The sequence below is a fragment of the Pelophylax lessonae genome (assembly GCF_965119305.1).
Source record: "Pelophylax lessonae genome assembly, chromosome: 6".
Classification (NCBI taxonomy): Eukaryota; Metazoa; Chordata; class Amphibia; order Anura; family Ranidae; genus Pelophylax; species Pelophylax lessonae.
In genome coordinates, this window is record NC_138773.1 from 47209256 (window position 1) to 47231703 (window position 22448).

The 22448-nt window shown below is 45.2% G+C and overlaps 1 protein-coding gene across 1 annotated transcript in view; it reads left to right on the top strand.

Annotated features, from left to right (window-relative positions):
- The first annotated feature begins 3277 nt into the window (after nucleotides 1-3277).
- SMIM22 (small integral membrane protein 22) overlaps nucleotides 3278-22448 on the top strand; it is a 31990-nt gene continuing 12819 nt past the window's right edge. Inside the window, exons 1-2 of the mRNA XM_082259949.1 lie at nucleotides 3278-3402; nucleotides 16151-16341. Of these exons, the coding sequence (XP_082116075.1) occupies nucleotides 16200-16341 (142 nt within the window). The 5' untranslated portion in view covers nucleotides 3278-3402; nucleotides 16151-16199. The remainder of the gene's footprint in view (nucleotides 3403-16150; nucleotides 16342-22448) is intronic.

Consider the following 22448-nt stretch of genomic DNA (forward strand, 5'->3'; position numbering starts at 1 on the left):
CCATTTAAAGTGGATCCTGCTTTTGACTTCAGGCCCTTAAATGAAGTGGACTAAATGATTATTTTTCATGTTTGCCTGGAGCTGTGCCTTAAACAGCCATAAGCACAGCCTATGACCACCTCCTGTACCATGTCCGCAGTCTCTGACCACCTCCTGTACCATGTCCGCAGTCTCTGACCACCTCCTGTACCATGTCCGCAGTCTCTGACCATCTCTTGTCTTTTATCATGTCTGCAGGGGAGTCTGCAGAGGAGCCGGGATAGGGGTCACAGGAGAAGTCAGATGTGTGGGGCCTGCGGAGTGGAGACCAGAGCCGTCTGACTGAGCCCTGCACAGTGCACCTGAGAGGAGGTCAGTGACAGCGCCGCCAGAGCAGTCTGATGGGGGGGTCACTGATGTAAGGGGGCACTGATATAAAGATCCCTCTATATTAGTAACCCCCCCATATCTTAATGTAGTCACTCTGTGGAAGGTGGTCTCTGGTCACCAGATTGCCCCCCACATCAGAGTTCCTGGCGTTCCCCTTTACATCAGGGGCTGCAGGATTCTCCCCTTACAGTGCAAAGGGGGAACTCTGCGGACCCTGATGTAAAAGGGAACTCTGATGTAAAGGGGAATGCAGTAGACTCTGATATAAGGCGGTTCCTGGTCACCAGAGCACCCACTTAAATCAGAGTTCCCCCTTAAATCAAGATCTGCAGCATTCCTGTTTATGTCAGAGTTACACTGTAAGGGGGAATCCTGCACACTCTGATATATGGGGGAACACTGTGCTGGCTGGGTTATATTAATCTGACCTTCATGTAAATGGAGAAATATGGTTTTTGACTTTTGTTTAACCTAAACACATTGCTAATAGCACTATCTACATGTTTATAGTTTAAGTATTGATATTTGCACGGTTTAGCACTGAAAACAGCCTGTTTATGTACATTTTTGCCATGTCAGTAAAAAATTGGTGCCGTCCGTAAATTTTGGACGTTCTGCCAGTAAATTTCCCTCCGGGGGGTTGGCAACACTGCTCCAAAGTCGTGCAATTTCCATTGCGACTTTACATTATGACTTAAATGCAACTTTGGATGGGTGCAACTTGGATGCAATTTTGGCTGTTGACTTTGGCTTTGTTGTACAACTGTTGCATTGATCACATTAGGATGTGACTTTCATTCGACTTTTGAGAGTTTACTTTGCAGTCATGGCACTCAAGTTGCATAAAAGTCACATTAAAGTAGTGTAGGAACCTTTCTAAAGTTGCTGTGTCTTTAAGTTGCATTAATTTGAATAGGCTTCCATTGAGACACATGGGCTGAGACTTGTCATACAACTTTATGTGTCCAAAGTCACAAGACAAGTAACTCAAGAGTGAAAAGAGCCTTAGTAAATCCTTTACCCTGACCCCCCCCCCCCCCCCCCGGGGCACAAGGCTCCTGACAGGGACAAAGGGTTTACAATGGTCTGCCTATCCAGAAGACCTGGCGAACCGCCTTCTTCTAGGTCAGCCAAAGCCGACCATCGAATACTTGTTGTAGAGCTCCCGAAGAGAGACCCCCCAGGGACAGGGGAGGAAGGAACTTGAGGGCCACACATCCTCACCCTAGATGTCAGAGCAAACCCAAGGACTCACACCCTTCATTCAGTGAGAAAACACACACAAAAGTGAAAGTGAGACAAAACATGGGAGAAAATAGATAAGTAGCCATGCAATTGTGCACTGACTGGGCCCTGAGGCCTGGTAGACAATAATTGCCCCCGGACTTAGCCAAAAAGCCCAGCCCTAAAATGCGCAGTACAAAAGGAAAGCAAAATTGGTGGCTGTGACCATGTGTTCTGTTCACATAGTGGGGGTCTCACACCCAAGTGTTACTAAGAGCACCCTTGGGGCGACCACTCCCAGGGGGGCACAGACACTGCAGACCTTCTGCCTTCCCAGCCCATGGCCAGAGAAGGTAGATTGTACAAATGAAGAGGTAATGGGCTCTTCCAGCTTTCCCAGGGGAAATACTCCCATGCCCCAACTGCCTGTGGGCACCCCTGGTTTCTGTTCCAGCCGGTACTAACCTTCTAAGCCCCCATCACTCTAGCAGAGATTCATAGCCACCACTCCAACCTTGGTCAGGTCAGAATGACTGCATAGAACCTCCACTAGACCACTGATAAGAACAGATACTACACTTGATCTTATGCCTCGTACACACGCAATGATTATCGGCCGACCGATCAGCCGACTTTTGTCCAAGTTGTGTTTTGTTGGTTGGAATGTGCCTAGACTGCACACTAATTCTCTCGGCCAACAAAAATCTACTTCAGAAGTGATGTCATGTGCTGGTCTACTTTCCGTGTGTTTTTCTTCTCTGAGCATGCCCAGTCTTGCTCATCAGATTTTTGTCTGCCGAAATCTGTACTGACTGACGGAAAATCGGCTGTTGTGTTGACGGCCAACAAAAATGTTATAGACTGCACACCAGATTTTTTTCGGTTGTCGAAGGCATCATACTAACAAGCCGAAAATCGGCCGATCGGACGTTGGTGGCCGAAAATTCCCGGCCAATAATCAATGCGTGTGTACGGGGCATAAGCCAAAAGGTCGAGAACCAATGGGATGTGTAGTGTGAACATTTTTTAAGCCCGTGGTGTGTGAAAATCGTGCGCACACCAAACGTGAGAACACAAAAAAGTGCACAGGGTGTACACATGGCCCTCCTCCAAAGAGGAAGGACCCGTAGGGCTCCTGACAGGTACTCACATGGCCCACCTGGCCAAAACCAGGTGGATCCCATTCTCTGGAAGGACTGCCGAAACAGCCCACCCCAAGTACTAGGTGGGGCTCCCCAAAGGAAGCCCCCTTGAGAGAGGGTGAACCAGGCCAGAAGACCATGCCCACCCCCTCCCAAGACATTCAGGGCAGGTCCAAGGACCTACACTCTACTAATCGAAGTGAGAAAAGTGCACAGTGCGTGACAACAAATAAAAAATGGGGAAAGGGAAGTGGAAAAGTGCAGTGGTGCCATAGTGCCATACCAGGGATGTGTCCAAACATCCAAACAATTAGAAATGAGGGGGGGGGGGGGGGAGATGTCTAGGAGCTCATAGAGGACATTACAAGGAGGAAAAAAAAAAAACAGTTTCATAAAAAAAAATGATTAGGTAGTGACAGTGTATGGATTATATTTGGAGAATAAGGTCATTGTTTAGTGTTACTTTAGGAGATGCCTGCCTAGTGATCTGAGCAGGAGAGCGAACAATGTATGCAAATCCCAGCAGAGGAGTGCGGATTCCTGTTGTCACCTGTACACGTCCCCCTCCTCCTCCTCCTCGCCCGTCCAGTTCCTCCACCTGCTGAGCTCACTCCCACTTACAGTGCAGGAAGCAGGAAGACACAGAGAGCCTCAACCTACGTAACAGGTAACGATTAGAAATTACATCTATTGATAAATTCAGATCTATTGATTCAAAATCAAATCTATTGATAAAGAGACTTTAAGGCGGTGTTCCAGCCTCCCCCTCCAAAAATTAAAAGTCAGCAGCTACACATACTGTACACACACTGTACACATACTGTAGCTGCTGACTTTTAATACTAGGACACTTAACTTAACTTAACTGATGTTAACTTAACTTAACTGATGTTTCCTTCGGCTGTCGGGTGCTGCCGCCGCCACCATTGCCGGTAAGGGAACCCGGCAGCGAAGCCTTGCGGCTTCACGGCAAATCCCTAATGCGCATGCGCCAACTTGCGTTGCGCATTTGGATTTGCTTGGCGGCGGGGGGAAGGAGGAGGGGGGCCAAACTTCAGAGGGACAGTGCCGCGGCACCGTCTCCCGAAAGTGGGGAAGGGTACCTGTCAAAAACAGGAACCCCCCCCCCCCCGAAAGGTGCCAAATGTGGCACTGGAGGGTGGTAGGAAGCAAATGACTGGAAGTTCCACTTTTGGGTGAAACTCTGCTTTAACTTCTCTACTTTCATCGTCTTCGGTTCTATGGATGGTGGGGACCTCTCCTTTGGTGGCGGCACACAAGTTGGAGATCATTTGGCCGTGTAGGGGTTAACGGCAGACCTATCACAAACTTTCTTTTGAGGCGCTTAAAAGCCCAAGTGATTGATCAATCCTGTCGTTGCTTTCATTGGTCCTTTCGATCTTCTCAATTGCATATCAGACGTGCTAAGTAGAATAGCATAAGGCTGTTCCAGGCTTACTAGCCATCATCAGTGCTGCGTAAGGAATCCATGGCTTTAATGGATGGCAGTTTCCATCTGTGAGAAACCTGAAGTAGTCGCTTACTCCTGCTCTCTGCCCTTGCTGCCTGCCTGATTTGAAGTTTCAGCTGGTTTGCTGGGGAATTTGGAGATTTAGAAAAAAAAAAAGTGATTAAAAGTAACTAACCAAGCGATGTTTAGTTGGCCATATATATGTTATATATCACAAATATATTCATATATACTGTATATATATATATATATATATATATATATATAAATATATATATATAAATAAATATATATATATATATATATATATATATATATATATATATATATATACACACAGTATTTATAACATATATCAGAAGTAACTGATTTTTTCATAAAATACATTGTAATTTTTCTCTCATCTTGGTGCTGCTGATCTCCTGTCGGTTGCACATCATTGCTCTGGTCCGGTTTCCTGAGACCATGCCTGTGCAATGTGTGACGGTACGTCCACTGGCACTCCTAAAGCACACCTTCAGCCAATGGCACAACCTTTTTCCTCCTGGCTCCTCCCCCATATAATTAGATAAAAATTCTGTCCATTTTAGTGTTAGATGAGAATGATGCAGCACCCCCCATGCAGCCATTGTGGCAAAAACACACGTTTACCACTTGCCTACTGGGTACTTTCACCCCCTTCCTTCCCAGGCAAAGTTTCAGCTTCCAGCGCTATCACACTTTGAATGACAATTGCGCGGTCATGCAACACTGTACTCATATGACATTTTTATCACACAAATAGAGCTTTCTTTTGGTGGTATTAAATCACTCCCAGTTTTTAATTCTTTTACTAAAAAAAAAGAAAAAAGGCCAAAAATGTTGAAAAAAAAGTTTCTGTCAGTAAATTTTGTAAATAAGTAATTTTTCTCCTTCACTGATGTGCGCAGATGAGGCGGCACTGATGGGCACTGATAGGCTACACTGACAGGCACTGATGATGGGGGCACTAATGAGGTGGCACTGAAGGGCACTGATTAGGTGACAATGATGAAGAGGCACTGATAGGCGACACTGATGGGCACTAATAGGTGGCACTGATGGGCACTAATAGGTGGCACTGATGGGCAGCACTGATGAGCACTGACTGGGATCACTCATAGGCACTGATTAGGGTCACTGATTGGCACTGAATGGTGTCACTGATGGGCACTGCTGGGGCTTTACTGTAATCAGGGCACGGATGATTTTGATTTTTCGCTCGGCAAAATATTCGAATCCTTTCCTTTGATTTCTTGGGTTTCTAAAATCTACTTTCTATTGACTAACGCCCAATAATTGAATGAAAAACACACAAAAGTTTGAAATGAACTAATTACGAGTTCCTGGGAATTTACAACGGGTGATAAAATGTCAAATGACAGTCGCTGGTTGCTATGTTTTGATCATTCTGCAATTTCTATGTCAGGGTTGCTATCTATTAAAGGAGCACTCCTTGGCCAGACATAAAAACACACATTGGTTCACTTAGATCTTCCTCCCAAATAGTTTTAAAGCCCTTCTCAACATTCAGAGTAGGGGCGTGTTCACACTCCGGCAGGGGAAGGGGGTGGGGGGGTTTGATTGTCCCCTGTCAGTATGGTACAGAGAAGGACTCTTGCTCTCTGGTGGGGAAGCAGTGGTCTCTCTGCAGAGGTCCAACACACCTCCTACTAAAAAGAGAGAAGGGAGAGTTCCTCTAAGTGTAATAGATAAAAGGATATTTATTGAGGACGATAAAAAAAAAACACTCACATACAGTAAGTTATAAGCAGGCTCTACAAAGCGGTAACTATCTCAGGATCCCATCGGGGAACTCATCCGAGGCGCAGTGCAGCCGCACAGCTGGGAGAAACAAGCACAGGCCAATCTCCTCTGGATTGCGGGCGACCCAGGCTTCTGTGGATAGCAAGGTGGAACGCAACGCCGACGGCGTGATGGCGTCCCCGAAAAGGGTGGGTACAACGCGTTTCAGGGCATGCTACCTGCAGCATAAAGGCTTTTTTGTGCTTTGTGCGTCTACAATATTTCCACTGCTTACCTCCTATTGAGTCAGACTTTTAGCTCTGCAATCAGTAGAGATCATGCTCCTTGATGATTAGAGAGCTATAGATCTGACACAGCAAAGGGAATGTTGGACCTCTGCAGAGAGACCTCTGCTTCAACACAGAGAGCAAGGTTCCATCTCTGTATCATGCTGCCATGGCAAGGCTTTTATACGCTGTGGCTGCTTTCAGAGGAAAACAAATTCGGAAAACAAATTCGGAAAACTTGTACACGTTTTGAGGTATCGTATTAATCGGCGTGTAACACGCACCTTCATTTTAAGAGGGAAAAAGCGTACATTTTAAATAAAGATCTTTGAATCAAAACAAGGGTCAGTGCCCATATATGCAGCCTCACCAGTGCCCATCAATGCAGCCTGATCAGTGCCCATCAATGCAGCCTCACTATTGCCCATCAATGCATCCTGATCAGTGCCCATCTGCAGCCTCCCCATTGGCCATTGCCCATCAATGCAGCCTAATCAGTGCCCAACTGCAGCCTCACCATTGCCTATCAATGCAGCCTGATCAGTGCCCATCTGCAGCCTCACCATTGCTCTTAAATGCAGCCTGATCAGTGCCCATCTGCAGCCTCACCATTTCTCCCAAATGCAGCCTAATCAGTGCCCATCTGCAGCTTCACCAGTGCCCATCAATGCCGCCTGATCAGTGCCCATCTGCAGCCTCACCATTGCCCATCAATGCAGCCTGATCAGTGCCCATCTGCAGCCTCCCCATTGCCCATCAATGCAGCCTGATCAGTGCCCATCTGCAGCCTCCCTATTGCCCATCAATGCAGCCTGATCAGTGCCCATCTGCAGCCTCCCCATTGCCCATCAATGCAGCCTGATCAGTGCCCATCTGCAGCCTCACAATTGCTCCTAAATGTAGCCTTATCAGTGCCCATCTGCAGCTTCACTAGTGCCCTTCAATGCCGCCTGATCAGTGCCCATCTGCAGCCTCACCATTGCCCATCAATGCAGCCTGATCCGTGCCCATCTGCAGCTTCACCAGTGCCCATCAATGCAGCCTGATCAGTGCCCAACTGCAGCTTTACCAGAGCCCATCAATGCAGTCTGATCAGTGCCCATCTGCAGCTTCACCAGTGCCCATCAATGAAGCCTGATCGGTGCCCATCTGCCATTTCACCAGTGTCCATTAATGCCGCCTGATCAGCGCCCATCAATGCAGCCTCACCATTGCCCCATCATTGCAGCCTGATCAGTGCCCATCAGCAGCCTCATCATTGCATTGAGATTAGATTACACAGAGCGGTGATCTGTTATACGAAGTCCCCCGCCTCCTGGACCGGCTCCTAAGATAGATGTCACATGTCCTGGCATTGGACCAGTGTGCTGTCTATCATAGGAGCCGGTACAGGAGGTGGGAAATTTGAATAACAGCGGCTGCAGAGTAAGCGGGAGATCCCCGCTCTGTGTTATCCGGCATGGCCTACCCCCCCCCCCCCCCCACACCTCTTCCCCTCCAAGGCAGCCCAATGGAAAATATCTGTGCATAGTTTGCACTCTGTTTTCAGGGGGAAATACGCCAATAAATACGGTACTTGGAAAATGTTTAGACAAAGGGGTCCCCAAAATGTTGTTTTTCTATGGACTGGCAGTGAATGTAATTTTCCTCATTCCCGGAAAGCTGGCCACTATCCTTCCTTGGATTTGTGCAGTACCACATTAACCTGAGCACCCTTTGGACTTTTTTTAGCACAGCCATGGAAATGTGGCACAGACTGATGACATAAAAGCCTGTTCCCTGCTAGTATGAACCATTGCTTTATGTGTGGAAGCAGTGATCTCTCTGCAGCGGTCCAGAACACCCCATGCTGAGTCACACTTTCATCTCTACAATCAGCACAGCGCATGCTCCCTGGTGTTTGGAGAGCTCTAACTCTGACCCAGCAAAGGATATGGTGGACCTCTGCGAAGAGACCACGGCCTCCAAGTTTGCCCCTGCCAGTATAATACAGAGAAGGACTCTTGCTCTCTGTGGGGAAGCAGTGGTCTCTCTGCAGAGGCCTAACATACTTCCTAATTAGTCAAAAATTTAGCTCTGCAATCAGTGGAGCTCTTACTAGTTGATGATTAAAGAGCTATAGATCTGACTCAGCAAAAGGCATGGTGGACCTCTGCAGAGAGACCATGGCTTCCACAAATGACAGAAAAGCTTGTCCCCAGCCAGTATGATGCAGAGATGGACTCTTGCTCTCTGCGAGGAAGCAGTGGTCTCCATACAGAGGTCCAACATACCTCCTACTGAGTCAGACATTTAGCTCTGCAATCAGAAAAGCTCAGATCTGACACAGCAAGGGGAATGTTGGACCTCTGTAGAGAGTTCACTGCTTCTACACAGAGAACATGGCTCCACCTCTGTGTTATGCTGCCAGCATGCTACTAAGAAGTTGTCTCTGAGGAAACAGTGGTCTCTCTGCAGTGGTTCAAAACACCCTCTATTAAGTCAGCCCTATAGCTATCTGCAATCAAGAAAGCTCATGCTCTCTGATGATTAGAGAATTCTAGATCTGACTCAGCGAAAGGACATGGTGGGCCTCTGTGAAGAGACCACGGTTTCCACGAATGACAGAAAAGCTTGTGCCCTGCCAATATGAGTCAAAGGTGGACTCTTGCTCGACGTGGGGAAGCAGTGGTCTCTCTGCAGAGGTCCAAAACACCTCCTACTGAGTCAGACATTTAGCTCCGCAATCAGTGGAGCTCTTGATAGTTGATGATTAAAAAGCTATAGATCTGACTCAGCAAAAGGCATGGTGGACCTCTGCAGAGAGACCATGGCTTCCCCAAATGACAGAAAAGCTTGTTCTCTGCCAGTATGATGCAGAGATGGACTCTTGCTCTCTGTGAGGAAGCAGTGGTCTCCATACAGAGGTCCAACATACCTCCTACTGAGTCGGACATTTAGCTCTGCAATCAGAAAAGCTCAGGTGTGGCACAGCAAGGGGAATGTTGGACCTCTGTAGAGAGATTACTGCTTCCACACAGAGAACATGGTTCCATCTCTGTATCATGCTGCTAGCAAGCTCGTGCTCCCTGATGATTAGAGAATTCTAGCTCTGACTCAGCGAAAGGGCATTGTGGACCTCTGCGAAGAGACCACGGCTTCCACAGATGACAGAAAAGATTGTCCCCTGCAAATATGAGTGGGAGATGGACTCTTGCTCTCTGTGGGGAAGCAGTGGTCTCTCTGCAGAGGTTCAGAACACCCTCTACTAGGTCAGGCCTATAGCTCTGCAATCAGGAAAGCTCATGCTCTCTGATGATTAGAGACCTCTAGCTGTGACTCAGCGAAAGGGTATGTTGGGCCTCTGGGAAGAGACCATGGCTTTCACAGATGACAGAAAAGCTTGTCCCCTGCCAATATGAGTCAGAGATGGACTCTTGCTCTCTGTGAGGAAGCAGTGGTCTCTCTGCAAAGATACAATACACCTCTTACTGAGTCAGACATTTAGCTCTGCATTTAGAAAAGCTCAGATCTGACACAGCAAGGGAAATGTTGGACCTCTGTAGAGAGATTACTGTTTCCACACAGAGAACATGTTCCCATCTCTGTATCATGCTGCCAGCATGCTACTAAGAAGTTGTCTCTGAGGAAACAGCGGTCTCTCTGCAGTGGTTCAACCCCCCCCCCCTATATTAAGTCAACCCTATAGCGCTGCAATCAGGAAAGCTCATGCTCCCTGATGATTAGAGAATTCTAGTTCTGACTCAGTAAAAGGACATGTTGGACCTCTGCAAAGAGACCACAGCTTCCACAGATGACAGAAAAGCTTGTTCCCTGCCAATATGAGTCGAAGATGGGCACTTGCTCTCTGTGGGGAAGCAGTGGTCTCTCTGCAGAGGTCCAACATACTTCCTAATGAGTCAGACATTTAGCTCTGCAATCAGAAAAGCTCATGCTTCTTGATGACTGGAGAGCTATAGATCTGACACAGCAAAGGGCATGGTGGACCTCTGCGAAGAGACCATGGCTTCCACAAATGACAGAAAAGCTTATCTCCTGCCAATATGAGTCAGAGATGGACTCTTGCTCTCTGTGGGGAAGCAGCGGTCTCTATGAGGAGGTCCACCAGGCCACCTCCTACTGAATCAGACATTTAGCTCCACAATCAGTAGAGCTCATTGCTCCTTGATGACAAGAGATTTCTAGCCCTGACTCAGCAAAAGGGCATGTTGGACCTCTGTGGAGTGACCGCTGCTTTCTTGACAAGGGGCAAGGATCAATGTACCTGTGTGGGTCTCTTGTGTTCCCAAAATGTTGGTCTCTGTGGAATGACAGTAAATTTAATTTTCCTCATTTTTGCAGAGCTGGCCAGGGCCGTCTTTAAGGCAGGGCAATAGGGGAAGCTGCCCCGGGCCCAGTCGTTGTGGGGCCTAAAACAGCTGCCCCTTGAGCCTGCACTGCCTGAGAATAGTTGATAAGTGGATTTGGGAGGGCTCAAGAAAATGTTTGCCCAGGGTCCAATCAATATTAAAGACGGCCCTGGAGCTGGCTACACTTTTTTCATAGCAATAAAAACACAGACAGGGGTTCTAACCCTTCTACCCTCTTTTCAAAATAAGTTTTGACTTCTCTTCTACTCTGCTGTATATCCGTGTAACATTGTCTTTGGCAGCGTGTCCCCAAAGCCGACCCATGCATGGCTGACCCTTGACTCTCTGCAGATCATAGAATCCTGTTAATCATATTCCCGGGGACAGTTTGATGTTTTCTATGTAAGTCATAATGAGAAGACGGAAAGTTCCGCCAGGACTGGGTGCGGTCTGTTGGTTTATTCAGGCGGAAATACCCAGTGTAAACTTCATTAACTTTGTCCAACCTTTAGTGAAGGACTGGATCTGTATGAACATTTCATTTCATGCCCCCCCTGCTGTTCAAAACATGCAAATACAGGAACAGAAGGAAAAACGCTGGGATAAAAAACAATAATAATAATTTTTGTCCAAATTTATAGTTTCTAATAACATAAAATGTATTTTGAAACATTGCTATATGCGATTAAAGAGGAAATCCAGCTTAATACACAGCGGAAACGCATACACGGGAGTGTGCCATCTTTAGAGCATTAAAGGGCCCCCAGGCAATGCAATGCACTGCGGCCCTAACTACACAATCACCCACGAGAATAAAAATGCAAATTATCGATAAGGCGATATTTATTGGAACCTCCAACAAAATCAGTGTTTAACCACTTCAATACTGGGCACTTTTCCCCCTTCCCGCCCAGGCCAATTTATAGCTTTTAGTGCTGTTGCAATTTGAATGACAATTGCGCGGTCATGCAACACTGTACCTAAACCAAATGTATGTAATTTTTTTCCCCACAAATAGAGCTTTCTTTTGGTGGTATTTGATCACTGCAAGGTTTTTTCTTTTTTGCTAAACAAATAAAAAATAGACCGAAAAGTTTGAACAAAAAAAAAAGTTTTTTTGTTTAGGTTATAAAATGTTGTAAATAGATACGTTTTTTTCCTGCACTGACAGGCACTGATGAGAAGGCACTGATGGGGTGGCACTGATGGGGTAGCACTAATATGCGGCACTGATAGGCGGCACTGATATGCAGCACTGATGGGCACTGATATGTGGCACTGATGGGTAGCACTGATATGCAGCATTGGTGGGCACTGATAGGCAGCATTGGTGGGCACTGATAGGTGGCACTGATGGGCACTGATAGGCGGCACTGATCAGCACTGATGGGCACTGATAGGCAGCACTGGTGGGCTGCACTGACAGATGGCAATGATGGGCACTGGTGGGCAACACTGATGGGGAGGGCACTGGCGGGCTCCCTGAGCCCTGATTGCCATCTCTGGTGGCCATGGTGGGCATCCCTGGGGTCATGGGTGGGCATCTCTGGGGTCATGGGTGGGCATCCCTGGTGGTTCTAGTGGCACCCCCCCCCCCCCAAGGGTGTGCACTGGTAATCAATGCTCTGATTACCAGTGCAGACCCCCCCTGTCAGGAGAGCCGCAGATCGGCTCTCCTCTACTCACGCCTGTCAGGCACAAACTCAAGAAAGCTGATCAACGGCTCTCCCTTTTGACTATGTGACCAGCTGTGATTGGACACAACTGGTCACACGGTAAAGAGCCTACGTCATAGGTTCTTTACTGGGATTGGAGATGCGGTGAGTCAGAGAGACACACCGCATCACCGATCGCCGCTCTGCGCGCCTCCTGGAGGCACGCAGAGTGCATTATCCTGCCGCCGTCATATGACGGTATGTCAGTATAATACAACCACCTTCCCGCCGTCAATTCCCTATAGGGTGTGCGGGAAGTGGTTAAACATTAACACAACGTTTTAATCAATCAGCTCCAGTGATGAGCGAGCGGGGGCAGGGCCAAGTTACGCTGTCTGTGTCAATTGACACAGCAGCAGGGCTCAGGAGCGAGCACACACGAGCGCCCCCATGGAGAGGCAGCTTCCCCTGGGGGCACTGGACAGAGAGGAGAAGCCAGGAGCGCCAGCAGGGGGCCCAAGAAGAGGAGGTTCAGGGCTGCTGTATGCAATTCCATTGCACAGATCCAGGTAAGTATAGAGATCTTTGTTTGTTTTTTAAATTTTCCTTTACAATTGCTATAAGCTTTGACAATAAAATCTAGAAGCTGATTGGTTACTATGTGCAATGCACCAGATAATATGTGCACTCGTTTTAGTAAATCTACTCTTAAGATTGTAAGCTCTGATGAGCAAGGCCCCCCTAAATCCTACTGTATTAAAGTGTATTGTAGTTGTACTGTCTACCCTCAAGTTGTTTGTAAGGCGCTGCGTAAACTGTCGGCGCTATATAAATCCTATATAATAATAATAATCTACCCATGAATGAGTCTAATATGTGCAGTGCCTTGCGAAAGTATTCGGCCCCCTTGAACTTTGTGACCTTTTGCCACATTTCAGGCTTCAAACATAAAGATATAAAACTGTAATTTTTTGTGAAGAATCAACAACAAGTGGGACACAATCATGAAGTGGAACAAAATTTATTGGATATTTCAAACTTTAAGAAATAAAAAACTGAAAAATTGGGCGTGCAAAATTTTTCAGCCCCCTTAAGTTAATACTTTGTAGCGCCACCTTTTGCTGCGATTACAGCTGTAAGTCACTTGGGGTATGTCTCTATCAGTTTTGCACATCGAGAGACTGAAATTTTTGCCCATTTCTCCTTGCAAAACAGCTCGAGCTCAGTGAGATTGGATGGAGAGCGTTTGTGAACAGCAGTTTTCAGTTCTTTCCACAGATTCTCGATTGGATTCAGGTCTGGACTTTGACTTGGCCATTCTAACACCTGGATATGTTTATTTGTGAACCATTCCATTGTAGATTTTGCTTTATGTTTTGGATCATTGTCTTGTTGGAAGACAAATCTCCGTCCCAGTCTCAGGTCTTTTGCAGACTCCATCAGGTTTCTTCCAGAATGGTCCTGTATTTGGCTCCATCCATCTTCCCATCAATTTTAACCCTCTTCCCTGTCCCTGCTGAAGAAAAGCAGGCCCAAACCATGATGCTGCCACCACCATGTTTGACAGTGGGGATGGTGTGTTCAGGGTGATGAGCTGTGTTGCTTTTACGCCAAACATAACGTTTTGCATTGTTGCCAAAAAGTTTGATTTTGGTTTCATCTGACCAGAGCTCCTTCTTCCACATGTTTGGTGTCTCCCAGGTGGCTTGTGGCAAACTTTAAACAACACTTTTTATGGATATCTTTAAGAAATGGCTTTCTTCTTGCCACTCTTCCATAAAGGCCAGATTTGTGCAGTATACGACTGATTGTTGTCCTATGGACAGAGTCTCCCACCTCAGCTGTAGATCTCTGCAGTTCATCCAGAGTGATCATGGGCCTCTTGGCTGCATCTCTGATCAGTCTTCTCCTTGTATGAGCTGAAAGTTTAGAGGGACGGCCATGTCTTCGTAGATTTGCAGTGGTCTGATACTCCTTCCATTTCAATATTATCGCTTGCACAGTGCTCCTTGGGATGTTTAAAGCTTGGGAAATCTTTTTGTATCCAAATCCGGCTTTAAACTTCTCCACAACAGTATCTCGGACCTGCCTGGTGTGTTCCTTGTTCTTCATGATGCTCTCTGCGCTTTAAACGGACCTCTGAGGCTATCACAGTGCAGGTGCATTTATACGGAGACTTGATTACACACAGGTGGATCCTATTTATCATCATTAGTCATTTAGGTCAACATTGGATCATTCAGAGATCCTCACTGAACTTCTGGAGAGAGTTTGCTGCACTGAAAGTAAAGGGGCTGAATAATTTTGCACGCCCAATTTTTCAGTTTTTTATTTGTTAAAGTTTGAAATATCCAATAAATTTCGTTCCACTTCATGATTGTGTCCCACTTGTTGTTGATTCTTCAAAAAATTACAGTTTTATATCTTTATGTTTGAAGCCTGAAATGTGGCAAAAGGTCGCAAAGTTCAAGGGGGCTAAATACTTTCGCAAGGCACTGTATGTTTCCTATTATCATTGCTTCCATCTAGTGGACATAAAGCGGTATTTTTCTGGATGCGGCCACTAGATGGAGCTGCTAAACATAGAAAATACACATACAGTATTAGACACATTGTGGGGATCATTTGTGATGGCTTTCTGAATCCCTCCACACCCTGTGATTGGACAATAAAAGGAGAAGCATCATATTCAGGAGCTAATCTCTCCATCACTCTGCTTTCTTCTCCTATCAGCTTGCTTTTCGCACTGCTTGGCTTCTTGTGCTGCTTCTCCCTCTCCCAGTCTAAGCTCTGCTGTACAGGGGCTGTACGAGGGTGCTACCAGGTCAAATTTAAATACTTAAACTTCTTGTATGTTAGAAATATGTGGATTGGTGTAGAAATATATGTGGAGCCGTGTTAATGAGTGTCTATTACATCTATTATATCTTTAACTCCAAACAGATATTTTTTTTTGTAATGCAGCCAATATAAGTACCTGAATCTGTCTTTATATTAGCCTAGTAGCACTCATACAGGAAGAGGGAGGGGCAACACTAGGAGCCAATCAGGCTGCCAATTGGAAGGAAAAGCAGAATGAGCTGAGAGGTGACTCATCAGTCTGCTGCTGTTCTTTTGTTGCCCAATCAGCAGGCAGGGGGTGTGTTCTCACACTGCATTGGAGATTAAGGTGCCTCTGTTACCAGGGCTGCTGTTAGAAATCACGGGGCCGTACTGCCTACATGGCAGCCCCCCGAAAATATCAAGACAATATTTTCACTAAAAATACACTAAAATCATGTGAACCATGAGAACCTGTATGAATTAGCCCTCTTTAATTGTTTTTACATTTAAAAAAATATTTTATAATTTAAAAATGTTATAAATGTTTACAATTATTTTATTTTACATTTTTTTTAATTATTTAGAAAAAAGTTTAATTATTTTTATTATTATTTTTTCTTTTTTTTTTATAAATTATTTTTTTACAGGACAGGGAAGCCTGCAGCACTGTGGGGGGAAGGGGGGTGCACAAGACGGGGGGGGATCAGAAACAGGCAGAACAGGAAGGGGGATCAGTGTCGGAAAAGCAATTACAGGAATGATGCCCTGTGTCTGTGTCTCTCCCGGCAGCAGCTGAAAGCGGTCAGGAGGGGGGAGAAACTAGCTTTCAGCTGCTGCAGAGAGCCGCACAGGGCTTCCTTCTGTAATTGCCCCTCCTCCCGACCGCACCCATTCCCCCGTGCTGTTGGGGGCCCCCTTTGTGCCGGGGACCCCTACAGTAGGACTGGTGGTCCCCTCCTATCAGCGTCCCTGTCTGTCACCATCAGAAAATTACAAATCCTTTGGCAGCTGAAACAATCCGTGAAATGTGGACATGACGTTGTTTTCTTATTGTTTTTTGATCTAGGGAAGAGATCCATCAGAGGTGACCACCACCTCCTCCACCCCTCCCCGCCATGTCTAACGCAGCAACTGCGGCAAGCATTGAGCAGCAGCTGCAGAGCCAATGGAATGATATCCTGGGACGCATCACCAGCAAACATTTCTTCCAATCAGATTGGGACATCGCCGGCTTCGCTGTTTTCTTTACATTCATTGGTGAGAATCTTTAAAAATATATTTTATTCATAGGCAATCATTCATCACTCTGGTCATGTGTCATCTTCAAGTGACACTTAGGCCCCTTTCACACTTGTACGACTTGAAAGTCACGCAAATTTGCCACGACTTTGATGCGACTTCAACATGATTTGTGTAATCTTGATGTCTATGGACCCCAAGTCGCATCAAAGCAAATTTGTTTGCTTAGAATAAAGATCACGATTCTCGGCATAGCATCATCTTTTACTTTATATAAAAAAATTGGCCTAACTTTAATGTTTAGTTTTTTTTTCTTTTTTTTTTTTAATTCATTGAAGTGTTTTTTTTCCCAAAAATTTGCTTTTGAAAGACCACTGTTCAAATGACCGGAAATGTACCTGGTGATTGGAGGAAAGCTAACGTGATACCAATATTCAAAAAAGGGCAGAGGCATATACCGGGAAATTATAGGCCGGTCAGTCTGACATCAATAGTACGAAATTTCTGGAGGGGATGATAAGGAACTATATCCAAGAGTTTGCTAAAGAAAACAACATCATCAGCAGTAATCAGCACGGGTTTACTAAAGGACGTTCTTGTCAAAATAATCTGTTAACATTCAACGAGGAGGTGAGCTGTGAGCTAGATAGGGGCAGACCAGTGGATGTGGTGTACCTGGATTTTGCTAAGGCGTTTGATACAGTTTCCCACAAACCCTTCATTTATAAAATAAGGTCTGCAGGCATCGACCACAAGGTTTGCTCTTGGATACAAAACTGGTTAAAGGGGCGTGTCCATAGAGTTGTAATAAATAACGTGTACTCTGGGTTGGTAAGTGGGGTCCCCCAAGGCTCAGTCCTGGGACCAATCAGCTGCCAGAGAGAGAGAAACACAGTGCATAGTTCCTTTAATTGCCCCCACCCCGATGATCCTCCTACCTGTCCTTCCACATTGGATCCCCCCCTCCATGTGTACCCCTCTGTATCCATATGCCCAGGCCACCACATTCCCCCCTCTCTCCCCCCCCCTCCACAGCGCTGCCAGCTTTCCTCTCCTGCCAAGCCAGGGTGATGTGTCAGCTGTCAGGACTGAGAATGGGAGTAGGGGCCAGTAAATATGTCATTTACCGGCCCCTTTGTAGTATGGTAAGCAACGGGTTAAGTTGCTGTCTGCAAAATGTTACAATTATGTATATGTCTGGGAGCTGGGTGTGGCTGAAGTTAGTTGCATGCTGATGTGCAGTGAATAAAGAAGCAACCTGTACAGCCTGTCTGTGTTAATACACTACATTTTGGCGACGAGGATGGCTAGCTTTCTGGATTTACCGGCTATCGGACCGTTTGATGTGTCTGGAGACCACACAGCGCTGGGACAAGTGGAAGAAGGGATTTCAGCTCTATGTTATAGCCACAGGAGTGACTGCACCTGCTCAGAAGAGAGCCATGTTGCTGCATCTAGCTGGACCTCAAGTTCAGGACATTTTTGAAACCCTGGGAGCAACAGGGGAAGATTCAGACTATGAGACAGCCATGAATAGACTGAGTGAGTACTTTGAGCCAAAGAAAAATATTCCCTATGAAAGATATAAGTTTAGACAGGCTGTGCAAGAACTGGGAGAAACCACAGACAGTTATGTGACTAGGCTGAAATATCTGGCAAAGTCTTGTGATTTTGGGACTGTAACTGAGGAGATAATCAGAGATCAGGTCATAGAGAAATGCACATCTGTGCACCTCAGGAGGAGATTATTGAGAGAACCTAGTCTCACACTTACTAGTCTGCAGGAGATTGCAAGAGCCATTGAACTGTCTGAGCTCCAGGCTCTGCATATTGAAACCAAGAACACTGCATCTGTCAATACAGTCTCCAAACCTACCTATAATAATAGGAATATCTGGAGTAGGAAAGAGAGTTTTCCAAAGAGGATTTTACACATCACCTGCAATAAATGTGGCAGGGCGGGACACACAAGTCAGGACTGCACTGTGGTACAGAATAAAATGTGCTATGCTTGTGGAAAGACAGGTCATTTTGCAGCTGTGTGTAGAAGTACAACCAGAGATAACAAAACCAAAGGACAATCTGCAGAAGTAAATGTTATAGCTGAGGATGAAGAGAGTGCTCTTGACTGTGAATTTATATTCTCCCTGTGTTCTCTGCAAGCCGGGACATTAACCATTAAGATTGGAAATACAGATGTGTCAGTGTTGATTGACTCTGGAGCTACATGCAATGTTACGGACTTGGCTTCTTGGCACAGTCTTAATGGCAGAGAAAATCACCTTAAATTGTGTAACACCACTAAACAGATTTATACTTATGGCTCCAGTACACCACTGCAACTTAAAGGCAAATTTTATACCACTGTTCAAACACATGAGACTGGTCCTCCATTGCAGACCGAATTCTATGTTGTAGATGGCACAGGGTCGCCTCCAGACTTGTATAAAGTATTCAAAATTTCTACTTGAGTAAAAGTACAAGTGCTCGATCAAAAAGTGACTTGAGTAGAAGTGGAAGTGCTCGCAGAAAAAGTTACTTAAGTAGAAGTACTAAAGTATTCAACATTTTTTTTACTTAAGTATTGCAAGTAGTTTTTTCAAAAAAATTGCTACTTAAGTACTAAAAGTAAAAAGTACCAGTAGTTTTGAAACAAAATTTCTACTCAAGTACTGAAAGTAGAAGTACAAGTACTGTGTTATGTAGTTATTAAAGAAAGAAGTCAAAAGTTTGAACATCATATTGTTTTTTATTATTTCAAATGATTTATTCAAATGATTAAGCTAAAGGACAATCACAATTCCTTAGGCTGTAACTTTTTGTAAACAAAAAACAGATAAAGTATGTCCCTCCCTTCCCCTTTTAAAGCATCCACCTTTTAAAGCCAGGGGTGGTCTCCTTCCTGAGCTTCCTCACTCTCACAGCCAGGCAGATCACTTGAAGTTGAAGGGCCAGGGGTGGAAGGTGGTGTTTTTGGTTCGTCCATCTTTTCAGCTGATCAAAAGGCAGAACAGGAGCATGCGCAGTCTTCTTAATCGCGGTTTGATTTGATTTGCTCAATTGATGATGAAGTGCCAGGCCAGCTTCATCAAACCTACAATGCTTAAAGTGAAAAATGCATCAAAAACTACTAACAAAGTGGCTGTGCTAAAAATGCTAATAAAGTGCCTGCAATTATATATATTCTTCTTGTATTCAAAATCATCGCCCACAGTATCAAAAATAAAGTGACATGTCTGTGCTAAATGCAGTGCAAATTATTCCCACAATGTAAATGTAATTCATATAAAATATATATGACAATACCACAATAAAATAAGTTGTGATTGTGAATAAGTTAGGTGCAAGTTTAAGTGTGTAAACTAAACTTTATAACGAAAAGTCCATAACTGAATTCCAGTGTGCAATCTAAGAAGTGCTTGTCACTTGCTGTCAGATGCTTCCACCTTTCTTCTGTGATCTGCTCAAGTAAAGTGGTGGACTGGATAGCCTCTCTCTCTGCCGCTCACCTTAGTAGCACTGGCACTGCACTGGTTCAAAAAGCTGTCTATATTATTTTCATTATAAGAACTTGTCAGAACATGCTTCCACCACCTGTCCTTCACACTAGTAGTGCTCATTTGCTTTGCTCAAGTCAAGTGCCACTGCCAGTGGCCACTGCAGTGCAGGCACAGCCGCACAGGCAGAGGCAGGCCACAGGAAGCACAGGCACCACCACAACACAACACTTATGGTCCATGGACCATGGATGGTTGGATAATCATCATAGCCGTCAGTCTCACTCTTCTTGGTTCAAAAAAGCCACCCATGACCCGTGTGTATATAATATTAATATTTTATATTGATTATTTGATGCTCAAATGGCACATTTGCCATGGCAAGGATTAGGCCCTCTCCACGGTCCACCTCACTCACCTCATAGAGAAGAAGATGAGATAACGAAGAAAATGCTCCGAGTCCCACCGCCCGTGTCACAACTCCTCTCAGTAAGGGCCCTAAGGGGTGGAGTCTGAGTGACACACAACACGTTTAGAGGCGGAGACCTCGAGTGGGAAGACGGCAGCACATCTCCTCCAGTGCGGTCTTAACTTGATGATCATGACAGTGATTCCGCGGGCCGCGGCACGAGCAAGGCTGTGGGATTGATTGAATTGAGTTGTGCTGCCTACTGCTACACGCTACCTGCTACTAAATTGTGAGTCAGTATATTTTATTTCATTTTTATATATAAAAGCGGTATTGTTGAGCACTACTAGCCACTAGATCTCCTGGCTGTCACTTTGTCACATGTTGGGGAATCACAGCGGCTTGGCTCCAGAAGTGGCGGGTGTCCCCGTCATCCTGCCAGGGCCGCCAAGAAGTTCATCACCTAATCTTAAGTTATTAATATCTTATGAGGAGAGGACCTATGAGATTGAGAATTGAAATAATTAAATATATATGGCTTTTTGAACCAGTGCAGTCAGTGCCAGTGCCACAGTGCCACCCAGACGCTATCCACCAGTGCCACCACCATTAAGTGTGTTGGTCGGTCACTCGAGCACTGAAGGAGGTGGAAGCATCTGACAAGTGAAGTGACACTTTAGATTTGCACACTGGAATTCATTTATGGACTTTTCGTTATAGATAGGTTTACACACTCCCAACTTGTTGCACGCACCTGACCTAACTTCATAACTTATTTTATTGTGATTTATTGTCATATTTTATATGAATTGAATTTACTGTTACATTGTGGGAATAATTATTTTCACTGCATTTAGGCTTTAGCACATTCATGTCACTTTATTTTTGATACTGTGTGGAGTGTGGGCAGGGCACTGGGGGCAACGATGATATTATATCGATTGCAAAGGCACTTTATTCGCACAGCCAAGTTGTGTTTGTTAGTAGTTTCTTGATGCACTTTAAGCGCTGTAGCACAATTTATTTGTTTGTTTCATATTTTCTTTTTATTGGAAAGATTTGGTATAGCAGCTTTTATTATACACAGCCTTTATTTTCGTATGCGCTGATTTACAAATGACATTATACACATTTTTTTGAGCTTCATGAAACCTGCCATCTACTGTTCTGGCAGTGGTAATTTTTTTAAAAGTAACGAGTAACTATGCAGCACAAAAAAAAAAATACTTGAGTAGAAGTATCAAAATCATCGAAAAAATGTAGTGAAGTAAAAGTAGAAGTAGGAGAAAAAAATTCTACTCTAGGAAAGTACAGATACCGCATTTCGGTACTTAAGTACAGTACTTAAGTAGTTCTACTTCGTTGCTATACATCTCTGGTCGCCTCTGCTTGGTCGTCAAACCGCAATGGCACTAGGGGTGTTACAGATTGGCCGTGATGTAGGCAGCGCAAGAGTGAATATGGTGTCTCCTGCTATTTCTGCATTGAAAGAGGAATTTAAAGATTGCTTCTCTGGGTTTGGAAAATTAAAGGATTTTCAGTTGGAGCTTCACATTGATCCACATGTAAAGCCTATTGCACAGCCAGTACGCAGACTTCCTTATAGCCTGAGATCACCTGTTGAGCACAAACTGGCAGAGCTGCTAGACCTTGACATTATTGAACCTGTGGAAGGGCCCACTCAGTGGGTATCGCCGTTAGTTGTTGTACCAAAGGGCACAGATATTCGGATTTGTGTGGACATGAGATGTGCTAACCAAGCTGTGCAGAGAGAGAGACATCCAATTCCCACTATTGAAGATGTTCTACATGCAATAAATGGGGCAAGTGTCTTCAGTAAACTGGATTTGAAATGGGGTTATCATCAGATTGAATTGACCCCAGCATCTAGAGTCATCACTACATTTGCAAGCCATAAAGGTCTTTTTAGATACAAGAGGTTGATGTTTGGCGTATCGTCCGCACCGGAGGCCTATCAACATGTGATTCAGCAAGTGCTACATGGTTGTGAAGGCACGCATAACATTTCTGATGATATAATTGTGTGGGGAACAAACACACAGGAGCACGATGAACGTCTCCGTGCAGTGCTAAATCGCTTGAAGGAGAAAGGGTTAACATTAAATGAGAAGAAGTGCACATTTCAAATGAATAAAATGACTTTTATGGGCCATGTGCTGTCTGACAGGGGCATTGGTCCGGAGGACTGTAAAATTAAA